General features: G+C 44.1%; 1 protein-coding gene across 1 annotated transcript in view; it reads right to left on the reverse strand.

The window, feature by feature from the left end:
• MEGF10 (multiple EGF like domains 10) overlaps nt 1-12,631 on the reverse strand; it is a 120,043-nt gene that overhangs the window by 12,938 nt on the left and 94,474 nt on the right. The window contains exons 13-18 of the mRNA XM_008698983.1: nt 9,315-9,461; nt 8,017-8,151; nt 7,357-7,485; nt 5,715-5,843; nt 3,172-3,300; nt 640-768 (exon numbers count right to left, since the gene is read on the reverse strand). Of these exons, the coding sequence (XP_008697205.1) occupies nt 640-768; nt 3,172-3,300; nt 5,715-5,843; nt 7,357-7,485; nt 8,017-8,151; nt 9,315-9,461 (798 nt within the window). The remainder of the gene's footprint in view (nt 1-639; nt 769-3,171; nt 3,301-5,714; nt 5,844-7,356; nt 7,486-8,016; nt 8,152-9,314; nt 9,462-12,631) is intronic.

Consider the following 12,631-nt stretch of genomic DNA (forward strand, 5'->3'; position numbering starts at 1 on the left):
GTGAGTCTATTTACATGAAATCCTAAGCAGTACAAACTCATCGGTAGTGCCAGAAACTAGATCAGTGGCTGCCTGGGGCCAAGGGGGCAGTGGTGGCAGTGGTGGCAGGGACAGGCAAGAGGTAACATGTGGGGGTGATGGCTGCATTCACTATCTTTATTGTGCTTTATTGTAGGGTTTCATGGGTGTATGCGTTTGTCTGATTTTATCAGGTTGCACACTTTATGTTATATGTGTATGTGTAAGTGTGTGTGTGTGTGTATAGTACACTAGCATGTATGTGCTGCTTTTTATAGGTTAGTTATACCTCAATAAAGGTGAAAACACTTGTAGGCACAGTGGAAATCTCATGAGCTTTGGAATCAGACAAACCTGGCATATAAGCCCTGACATACAGCTATGTATCACATATTAGCTGTGCAACCTTGGGCAAATTACTCAGCCTCTCTGAGCTTTAGTGTCCTCACCTGTCGGACAGCAACATTAAAGCATCCATCTGGCAACTAAATAACCAGCTATGCCTTGCAGTGTCCTGAGGAGGATTACATCAGATAACATTAAGTGCCAACACTTAATGTTGAGTGGTACGTGGCAGTTACACAATTCGAGGCAGTAGGTATCCTTCACTGGTGTCCTTACCTTGATCGCATCGTGCGCCCTTCCAGCCTGGGCTGCAGTAACACGTGCCGGTGATGTGGTCGCATGTGGAGTTGTTCAGACAGTCGCATATCTGGCGACAGCCGTAGCCATATGTTCCTGCAGGGCACTCTGAGAAGGAGATGAAAGTCCAATGTAAGCTCTCCAGCCTTGGGCATCTGGGCAAGGCTGTCTTTTACTATATGATCCAGTGTCTAGAGGGCAGGACTTCCAGGGGATCCTCGTGCAGGTGGAACCACCCAGGGAGTCCTACAGTTGGCCAGAATTCCCCAACTCGTGGGGGGACTCACAGGCCAGGCGGCACAGGGCCAGAGACTGAGCTCCTCGCCACAGCTCCTGACTCCTTCAGCTTTTACGCACCCACTTCCCTGATGGGTAAGTAGAAAGTCTGCAGAACCCAGTGGAACTGATGAAGATCATCAGCAAGAGCATTCTGAGATGACCCCACTGGGCAAAACGGTGGGACAGAGTTATACTGACGAGTATAAACCAGAGCTGCATCCTTGAGAACATGAGCATTTTACTGAAGGCTCAGGGATCCTCCTACCGGCACATTCTGACTTGAGTTAGCTGGGAGCCTGGGACAAGGGAGGGGCAAGTTTTAATTTTCTAGGTAAGAACTTCATTTGCCATAGAATGGCTCAAAATTAGGATGTGAGGGTAAAGCCTGAGAGAATAAAATGGAGAGATTTTTATGATGCACTTTTAATAAGAGCTGGGTGTGGATTTCAAAGAAGAGCACAGACATGTCAAATCTAAAAATCATCCCCGAATACTGGTGTTTTTTTGAAAATGAGCAGCAGGGGGCAATGTACTATTATTATTGGAGTTCTCTGTCTAACACAGTGTTTCTGTTTACAAATGAGCATCAGGAGGGGTCTCCAAAAATAGGAACATTTTGATTTGATGTTCAAAGTAATCACAGGAGGACTTAAGCAGCTTCTATTTAATAAGACCATAACCGGTCTGGCTTCCAAGTGAAAGTCAGTTTAGAGCCTGTTCTGGTTTCTATGCATATATGTACGTGTACGTATGTTTAGACATTTATACACACAGACGCACAATATTTACATACACAACGGTGTGCAGACAACTGTGTGACTCAGTATGGGTTTCAGGAGGAAATGAATACCAGTACAAAACTCAAAGTGGGCCACCTCTGTACAGGCTGATTCCTGGAGGTCACTCCGGTTATGTATGAGATAGGAAGATAAGCAAAAATATCTCAAGGGTTCAGCACTTGGCTGTAGCCAAGTTAGCAATAAAGAGAACTAAAGTACTTGGCTGTCTGGGGGTGCTATGAGGTGCTGCTGGGGTGGAGAGAGGGTGACTGTTTGTTGCCAAAGTCCCTATACTGATCCACCTTTCTAGGCCACACTGCTCCTACAGCCATGTAATCTTTGCTGCATCTTTTCCAGGAGCACCTCCTCTGATAAGCAAAAAAGGTCCTACCCCTTTCCTATCATCTATGATAAGAGGGTGAATCCATACAGCTCCAAGACCATTATTCATTCCAAGTATCGAATGAAAGTCACAGAGGAAAGGAACAAGAGACTACTTCGAAATATTCAGTTTAACACTAATTTTCTTTTTTTTTTTTTTTTAAGATTTTATTTATTTATTTGACAGAGAGAGACAGCCAGCGAGAGAGGGAACACAAGCAGGGGGAGTGGGAGAGGAAGAAGCAGGCTCCCAGCAGAGCAGGGAGCCCAATGAGGGGCTCAATCCCACCCAGGACTCTGGGATCATGCCCTGAGCCGAAGGCAGACGCTTAAGGACTGAGCCACCCAGGCACCCCTAACACTGATTTTCTTATAACCCTGCGGACACATAGCTGTAAGGGCGGAAATGGCAAGACAAGGATGCATAATTGCAACAGAACATATTCTTCTGGAGTGGGATTCTTACAACAAAAACGTTTAAGGCAATATATCGTCTTGAAGATTGTAAAGATTAAGACGAGAAGTTGCTAGGGGAAATGGTATAAAAGTACTACCTAGAGAAGGTTGTCAGAAGGAGGGCAATGTTTGCATGGACCTGGTTCCACTCCTGCAGTGGGGCTGGGAGCCCACCTGCCACCCATGCACGCAGCCTGGCCCCAGAGAACGCACTCTCGTCCAGGGTGCAACCCGGGCTCTGTCTCTGCCATGAAGAAAACCTGACTGGCTCGTAAAGCTCTGAGCAGCCCCGTTCCAAAAATAAGCAGGAGAGTTAGAGAGAGCCAGGGTGAACAGATGGAAAACTTGAATTCTGTCTGCATCCTTGGAGCCACACCCCCTCCACCCGGAGTGCTGATTACTTCCCCAGAAGAAGTATGAGGGAAAAGACAGTCAGCGAGGACCCCAAGGTGGCCAGATCTCTGGGAGGGGAACGGTCAGCTGTGCCGGAAAGTGACCAGCCATCCGTTCAAATAACTTAAAAAGTTGCAGGTCCTGCCTTAATATTTTCAGACATATAGGAACACTGGTTCTAGGAGAAAATAACCACCTAGACGTGTCACACTTTCATACTCACTCTGTTCACAGTGCTTCCCCATGAAGCCAGTGCGGCACGTACACTGCCCGGAGATGTGGTCACAGTCCGCTCCATTCTGACACTGGCATATCAATGCACAGTCCTTTCCATAGAACCCCAGAGGACATCCTGTGTTGGGGAGGGAAGGACAGCAGAGTCAGGAGGCTGCCGAGGGAACAAAAAAACAGCACTTGCTTCCAACCGTTTGTGTTGAAACCTGAAGGACGCTGAGCCACTGGAGAGTGAAGAAAGACAATAACGCAGATCTCAGCTTGTCACAAAGGATTCTCTGAAGTCCCAAGACGGGGCTCTTGCAAGGAGGTCATAATTCATGAGCGGGAAGCAGAACAGTTCTACCCCTGACGGTTTAACCCTTGCTGGTGCTTCTGGAGACAAGATGGGTGTCTTCTAGCAAGCATGCCTTCGACCCCACGGAAGTATGGGGGCATTTCCTTGTATTCTTTCACTTAACTACTAGACTCCCGGATTCAAGTGCCATGGACTGAAATGAGTACTTTATATTAGAATCACATGAATGCTTGTACTTACTGTACAGAATGTCTCTAAGCCTGCTATACCTCTGTCCACTGTATCTGTCGCTAACTTAGGTAATATTAGCTCCTTCATCAAAGGTGTGTGGTAGGATGCTAAACTTCCAAAAAAACAAAAACAAACAAACAACAAAAAACCCCTGCACTTCATGGGTGCTTTGTAAAAAAGCAATAAACCTTACCCTGGTGCACGATTTACAAGACGAAGGCCTCTGGGGCCGTTGGGCTGAGGACACGCATGAGCCCTGTGGGCTGTCACGGGCCAGCAGCTGCCCTGCAAGGGTGTTTCGGGGCTCCCTGGCATAACGCAAGCTTCAATACAGCCTGCGCCTAGGGCCATTTCTAAATATCACGTGGGATTTTTACTTTCCCTTTTTCTTAGAGTGGTTGTAATGAAAGTTCAACTTTCAAGAAACAGAGGCACAGCACAGTGGCCAGCACGCATGGACAGCTACCATCACCACGTTTTTATTTACCACCTGCTCTGTGTTTCCTCTCACGGACTCTCTATGGTAGCCCTACCTATAGATGGGAACCAAGCCCTGAGGACCCCCTCAGTCACAGAGCCAGCCAGTGGCAGGTTGGCAGGGCCATGATAGAAATGCAGGCAAGTCTGGCTCCAGGCCCCACATTCTTCCCACCGTCTTATGCTATGCCCACTTAAAAAGGTCCTCTGATTGAGGTAGACCCGGATTTTGGAATGATAAACAATAACCCAAGCACTGTTCTCTAACGAGCTCGAAAACATTTCTGTATATACAATCTTGGGAGAATGTGCTCAAGACATGCTCTCGCCTGGCCAACTCTCTCTTTTGAATCATGGCTCAAGGTCTACACCCTCTTCCAGAAAGTTTCAAAACGCTTGTTTGGCTTCTTCTCTAATATGTCCCCTAATTAGTATTCAACAAGAATCACCTAATTTCTCACCCATCTTTCCTTCTCAGCTCATTTCTGTGACTTAAAATTATATATTATTTAAAAATTTTTTAAAGAATAAATTATGATTTTTTATTGATAATAGCCATAATTCGTGCTTTCCTGTCTTGTCTCCTTTATTCATTTGAAGGCAAGAGGACAGAGAAGAGTCTTTTTTTCCCCGACAGTGCTGGGATGTGGAGTACTTTGCACATTATATGCTATGATGGCAAAAACCTCATAGAAGAAACGATTAGGACACTATGGGATATAAAATGGAAATAAGAACTAGTGGCTCTTAGAGCATGACCCCAGCCTGGCATTACCATGTGGAAAGTTGTCAGAAATGTGAATTCTCAGGTCCCACCCCAGAACCAGTGAATCAGACACTCTGGGAGTGGGGCCAGCAGTCTGTGTGTATCGAGCCACCTGGTGATTCTGAAGCTCGCTCAAGTTTGAGAACCACAGAAAGCAATCTTCTCCAAGAGCACACATTACGTTAGGGAATGGGGCTTGTCACCTCCACCGCCTTCTAGTCACTGTCACTTACCCCAACCTTTTGTTATTAGAATAAATGACAGGGTTTACATTCATGTAACCACACCCCAATTTGAAAAATTATATGGAACACTTTCATTACTCTCCATGCACGTTCCCAAACAATTGATCTATTTGTCTTTGTTCTTCATATAAGAGGGATCATATACTAAAAACAGTGTATGTATGTGTGTATACGTATACATATATATGCATACACATAAACATGTATATGTAAACAATAGGGAGCTGGGTACGTATAAACAGGGTCTGGTTAAAGGAGAGTTAGGAAAGAAGCTGCACACCATCCCATCTAGCACTGTTCCACCTCAGTGTCCTGATATGACATACGGACAGAAAACCCGGAATGTGCCAGCTCGTAACCACACAGAGACATTTAAACGTCCAGCGGTCATCAGGGAGAGGAAACACTCCAATGCCAGGAGTCCTGGCTGAGCCCAGCTGGTGCATGCAAAGGGCAAGGCTGCTCCTCCTCGGGTGTGGCTCCCCTCGGTGAGCCTCAGAAGGCTTGTCTCTTACTCTGAGTGCAGTAGAGCCCCGTCCAGCCAGGAGTGCATTTACATTCCCCGTCGTAGGCGCTGCAGAAGGCCCCGTTGTGGCAGCTGCACGTGTGGATACAGTTCGGGCCCCAGTGCGCAGGTGGACAGGCTGAAACCACAGCATGCATGGAGAGATCTGTTAGAGCCTGCAGGTCAGCACCCAGCAGAGAGAGCTCCGTCCTCCTGCCCCATCTCCTAGCACGCGAGAGGCTAGCCGTGTGCATCAGGACTGAGAAAGCACGGTGCTCCGAATCTGACTAATACCCAGATGGCAATGCTGACCACAACAGCAACCATCATTACGGATGCTGTATTCAGTGACAGACTGCACAGTAACGTGGGCAGAGCAAAAATCATCTCAAGTGTGTCGATTTAGTTCCTTAACAAAGGCACATGGAGCTCCCATGTGCCCAGAACCATTCTAGACACAGAAGGGAGAGCAGAGGACAAGACAAGGTCCAGACCACCCTCTGAAACCTTACATTTTAGTAGGGGAGGCAGGCAGGTAAACCAGCTAACCAACCAGCCAGCCAAAGAGAGAAAACAGTGGCAACAAGTACTATGAGAAAAAGTAAAACAGGGTAATGGGGGAAGAATGGCTGGGGCTGCTCCTCCAGGGAAGTCTTCCCCGAGGAGAGGACATCTAAGCAGAGATCAGAGGGGCAAATGATGGGACTCGAGAGAAACCAAGGGACCTAGTGTCACATAAAGTCTACCCCGGAGCTGTCACTAGAGACTAACTTAAATTTTAAGGTTTCAATTATATGTAAGAATTGGTTTACTCAGAAAAACTCTTAATTGGATGATGCAGAAAATAATAAAATGGAATCGTTGGGGGTTACTGCCCAATGAAGAGCTATAAGAACTTCAGATAAAGTGTGAAATTGTGTCACATTTGGGGGTAAAATGATTTGATTTACAAAAAGCAAACAAACAAATAAAAAATACAAAACACCTATTTATATATACTAATGCTTTAAGACTATAACTGCTTAAAATGAGGACCACCATTGGATCGACATGAGACAATGGATGTTAGTTGAACCTACTACGGCGATCATTTCATGATATATACACTTCAAATCATCAAGCTGTACACCTTAAGCTAATACAGTGATGTATGTCAATTACTTCTCAATAAAACTGGAGGGAAAAAAAGGAGGACCATCTAAAATTTCTATTTGGTTACCCAGTAGGGAATATGGCCCAATAAAGATAATATGTCTGAAGTAATTTCAAAAAATGGAAAAAAAATTCTCCTATGATTGTGTGCACCATTTTTGTCCAAGAACAAGGGAAAATTAATAGCTGACCCTTGAGGTCTGATCTAACACTGAGAATGGACTTTCTGAGTACAATGCCCTCATTTTACAGACGAAGAAGCACTGAAAAGTGAATAAGCAAAATGCTACCTACTTAGGTTCTTTCTAAGACATACTTGGATTTAACACAGGAACATTGCATAGAGCTCTTAATGGGGGAAAAAAGGCCACTTACAATTATTACAATGTATATCATAATTATTCATGTATTATTTCTTGATTATAGAAACACTCCTACTTCCAGCCTAAGGAATGTGAAAACAAACAGATATTACATGGTTGTTCTCAAACAAGACTCACGTTGAGAGCAGTCGCTGCCAATCCAACCTGGGTAACACTGACAAGATCGGTCAATGGGGTTACAGGTCCCGTTGTTCGTACAGGTACAAACTCCCGCACAGTTTTTCCCAAATCTGCCACTGGGACACACTGTGAAAAAGTTATAGGTCAGTAATGCACAAGTATATCTCAGCTCACGGAACTCTAGTCTGGGGGCAGGAAATGACTTTGAAAGCCATCCACCCAGCCGCCCGTTTACTGGCTGCCTCCACTCAACAGCATTCCTCATCTTGAATGGGCTCATTTTTGCAGACACATGAAGCCAAAGATTTCTCATGAAGGCATCCCAAACCAGGAGACATCATCACATTTCTAGAAACCTAACTTCATGGCCACCCGCTCAGGGAGTCGAAACCCTTCCTCCCCCTATTAATCTTTCGTGGGAGGCTGTTTCCAATTAAAACCGAAGAGTCGCACAGCTCAGAGAATAAAGAGATTCTGCCGGAGCAGCAAGCCAGCTTTTCAAAGCTTCTGGTCATATTTGTAGAAGTTGCAGACACAGCGCACCAGAAGGTTTCGAGAGCAGAGCACTGAAGACGTGTCCTCGGGGAAGCCTGAGGACAGGCTGCGTGAGGTTCGCCCATCATCGCACGCCTCTCCCAAAACACTCGCACCCCTTACCTTCATTGCAGAGGGCACCTGTGAAGCCAGGCAGGCAGTCACACAGGCCTGTGATGTGGTGGCAGGGCCCACTGCTGTGCACACACTGTGGGCATGTCTGGCTGCAGCGATGCCCATAGAAACCAGGGGAGCAGACTGAAAATAGAATGGAAATCAACAGTTATCGTTCCTGAGATGTGTGCCTCTCAAATTCCACATCAGCATCTAGTTCCAGTTTGGGGAAAAATTCTTTTTTTATTTAACAATATTGAGAATTTTCCAATTATAAAACCACCACCACGGAAGGAAGAAGGGTACTCTTTAATAATGAAAAGAAACCACTAGACTGGATTGCTCGAGGGCAGGCAAATGTCTCAGCTCTCTCAATTTTCTCAGTTATGGTCCTAGTTAACTCGAGGCATGGCACAGAACAGGGGCTTGAAGAATTTTTGTTGAAGAAACAAATGAAAGGAAATATAATTCTAAAATCCCAAATAAATACTCTCAAGCCATGTGTCGATCCTTTATTCTTAAAGAATAAATAAATCTCCGGTCTGCATTTAAAGGATTGTTCCTCCTCAACGTGGTCCAGATAAATGATGGTGATTGAAAAGTGAGCAAGCAAAAAGTGCTGCACAATTAGGTCCTTCTCAAGAGATTCCTTGGATTTAAATACAGGATGAATGCATAGCGCTTTTAATGAAAGAAAAGTCGTTTAAAAATTAGGATAGGGTATCTTGTAGTCATACACTCTTCTTGATTACATTTACTAAAAAACTTAGTAAAATCTTATGGATCCCTTCCTAACTTCAAAGTCTTATTGACCCATGTCAACAGCCCCCATTTTTAACTCTGCAGTGCTATTTTCCCCATAGCACTGGCTGTAAGACTACTAGCAGGATGTATGATTTGCCGCAAGGTTTGGCTGATGTTGACTTCTGGTAATTGAGGTAAGACCAATGCCAAAATTGCTGAATCAAATATTTACAGGTCAATGGATTTCTGGAACACCATTTGTAAGATTTAAGGCAGGATCAAGAGACATATCCTGATGATGATGCCAGTGAGGCATTGAAATCATTACTGAGAAGGAACGGCTAAAGCCCCATCTGTTAGGCTCGTCCTGAAGGTTGGAACGAATAAAGCTCTTGGGGCAGTGCTATCAAGGACAGCTCTGCAAGGGACGGGGAGACCTATTATTGTCTCCTGTGCCCTCGACTGCAACAGAACAGCTGAGGGGTGGGAAAGAGGCCATAATTCCATACCTACCCAGTGCCTAAGAAGGGAAGACAGACATTGTCTCCTAATGAGATACTTACTTCTCTGACAAGTGGTGCCTCGAAACCCTGGTGCACACTCACAGATGCCATCGTCTGGGGAGCACGAAGCCCCGTTTTTACAGTAGCAGGGCAGAGAGCAGTTGGGGCCCCAGCGTCCCTCAGCACACACGCTGTCACAGTGGACACCTGAAACAAAGCACAGGAACAAGGCTGAGTGAGAGGCAATGCAGGCAGGCGCCTCTGGGGTGCCAAGTCCCAGACGAGGACCACGGTCATGGTCCCCAAGCTGAGTGATCCCAGGCAACAGTGAGCAGGGATGACATAAGGTTTAAAATTCACTTACATGCACTTATATTATCATATACTGTGTAATCATGTATTGTGTCACCCTAACAAAATAATCCAAAGATGATTTTCTATGGAGTCATAAAAGAGCAGGAATAAAACACCTTTGTTATATGGATTTTCGGTTTTTTAGAAGGAGGGAGCAAATGGGAAGCCCAAGGGCTCTATTAAAGGCAAAATTTATCAAAAAATATTTTATCATTGAGCCCTCAGCAACTTCCTTCTACCCCCCACTCTTTATCTTTACAGAGAAATGAACAAAGCATAGAAAGATAAAGAGAAGTAAAAAGTGGTTAAATTGTTTTACATAAAGAAAAACTTCCCCCTGGAGCACATACCATCTTAAAACATTTTGATGATACATTGTACAGGATGGAAAGATACACTCCTCTGTGCCACTAAATTCCTCTTTAAAAATTTCATCTGACACTGGGCAGATAAAGGCAGAATATCACAACTCATGCTATTTACAGCTGTTGTCTAAGTTATTGATTATTAGGATACTCTACGTAGGTTTTTAACTCTCACCCTGGGAACAGAAACTCTGAGGCTGGTCATGAATGAACAAATGCCTAAAGGAAACACAAGGGGAAAAAAAAAAAAACCCAAAGTCGCAAAAATAAAAATAAAACCAGGTTTCTTTGTTTTTTGGGTTTTTTTTTTTTTGAGGTAAATAGAAGTCTCTTTGGTAAGTCTGTCTTTGAAATACAACAGGCACCTCTTTCTTGTAAGTCAGAACTCTCCACAACTCAAAGACATGCTCTCTGCATTGAGAAGCAATGAGTTATAATTAGTAGTGAACTGGCTACGGCTGGCTTCAGACCAAGGGAAAACACAGGAGGAACCAGCAGGCACACACTCAGGGATTCCAGAACGCTGTCACCACCCAGCACCACGGAAGCTGAGAAAGGCATGTTTTGTATTACAGTTTTTGCTTCTATGGCCCAAAGCTTAAAACAGGAGCAGCCCCAAACCATAACGTGAACATGGCTCATTGGTACACAGTCATTTCTGCGGAGCCATAACTCCACTTTGGACTGTTCCCATTTTTCTCCTTCCGAAAGTCTCCCACTTGGTAAAGGCTGTTAAGTAGGCATGAAAGCGCACAGACCTCATTGTGTCTAGCTTGAACCAACAACAGACGATTATCTGAGCTTGCACTGCTGGCTGAAGAAGGAGTTCAGACCTCTTATAAGCTCACCGGGGTTTAAGGGCTCCCTATAGAATTAAATACCGAATTTTGGCCTACTGTGATTTTTTTTTCCTTGAGTTCACGAACATATGATCTTTTTTTTTTTTTTCTCCCCTTCAAACCTCTTTTGAAAAGCTAAGGTGGAATGGCGTGCAAATGCTATGCTCACCACATGTGACTGGCCCGCTATGGAGTTACCTGGTGTTTTGGCTGACACCTGCACAAGGGAGAACATCAAACACATTGAGGAATAAACCACTTCAAAAGGAGGCCACAAACCTAAATTTTGTTTTGTGAGTCTGAAGGGAGTATCAACAAGGGTAACCTGTTACAGGCTTCACTCTGTTCGAATTCAGGTCCTGAGCTCTGACCATGAGCCAGGACTCCTATTTAATGGCCGCTAAGATGGGGCATCGCTTCACAGATACTCAGACAACCCTGGCCATTTGGGTTTGGAGCCGTGCATGCAAATCCCAGTTCGGATTTTCGAGATGTGGAAGCTGAGTTAATCTGAAAATCATCCTGAAAATTAGTCCTCATTTTTGGCACATTTTTGTGGGGTGGGAGCTTGAGGAAGTGTGGGACTTAGCCATTCATGGTGATTTGGTTCACTAGCTACTTGCCAAATCTCTCCTTCACATTAAATAAATGCAGTTAAGTTGGAATGGAGCACACTTTAGGTCAAAATTATCTGCTGCTTTTTTACATTACAGATTATCATAATTTACAGATGACTTAGCACATTCTCAATGAAAGCATGTTAAGAAAAATGACTCCAGGGCAGATTGGCAAATCTGAATAAAGTGATCCTTTATTTCATATCTGACTCGTCTTCCCTAATAGGTTTGTCCAGCTGGATAGCATAACCATCTGTCATAATCAACTTTATCGAGGTAATTTTCATAGAGTAACAGGGCCCACAATATAGCAAAGAGATCCATTACAATGATACGCTTGTTTCACATGATTTACCCATGATTTCATTTCCAGAGAATCACAGGGAATTCTAGAGATCATCTATCAAATCTTCTGTCTCCAATGGTATAAGCATATTTAAACAGAACCGGGTTTACTTTTAAAAATCTTTTATTTCGGGATTGCAGATAAGTCTTTCCTTAGAAAGCAAATTCTAATAATTCTATTACCGACTTCCCCTAAAAATTCAATCCCTTTTCTTTTTCTCTACCATCAGTAAAAATGAATCATCATTTTTCAGATATTAATGCTTAATCTATTTGTAGACAAAGTATGAAGCTGCGTTTTTTCCTCTTGCTGCCCCATTTTCTCCTATTGCTACTCCTCCCCTTCAGAGGTCTGTGCCCTCTTATTATCTTTCCCTTCATCTTATAGGTAAGACAAGATAAGATAAATCGATTATTGAGTTGTCACCTTCTCCAGAGAATACTTATATTTTAAGGGAATTCACACGTGAGGAGCCTAAGAAATACATCTCTAATTGTGAAATACCAGGCAGTGAGGCTCGCAGAGGGGGTAACTGGGTAAGCGCTTCTCTAGGTTATATTGGGTATATGGCTACTGGTGTGACCTCTGCGTAAAGCTAACCCCGCAATAAATTTTTTTTCAGGATAGGAAATTGTAAGTTTGCTTTAACCATTTTTTTTTAGTGTGTTATTCCTAAATTATTTCCATCAATTTCACCCCAATCTTCGCAAACTAGGCTGGAATCCTACAAGATATTCTTCTGTTTCCTTTTTACATCAAAGACAGAGAAAAGAATTCAGCTTAATCAACATTCAAGAGGTCTAGCGGCTATTGGCTTATTGGTGATAAGTTCTCTTAAGAGAGACCTCCTATTGGA

The sequence above is a fragment of the Ursus maritimus genome, unplaced genomic scaffold (genome assembly GCF_017311325.1).
Source record: "Ursus maritimus isolate PB19 unplaced genomic scaffold, ASM1731132v1 scaffold_5, whole genome shotgun sequence".
NCBI classification, from domain to species: domain Eukaryota; kingdom Metazoa; phylum Chordata; class Mammalia; order Carnivora; family Ursidae; genus Ursus; species Ursus maritimus.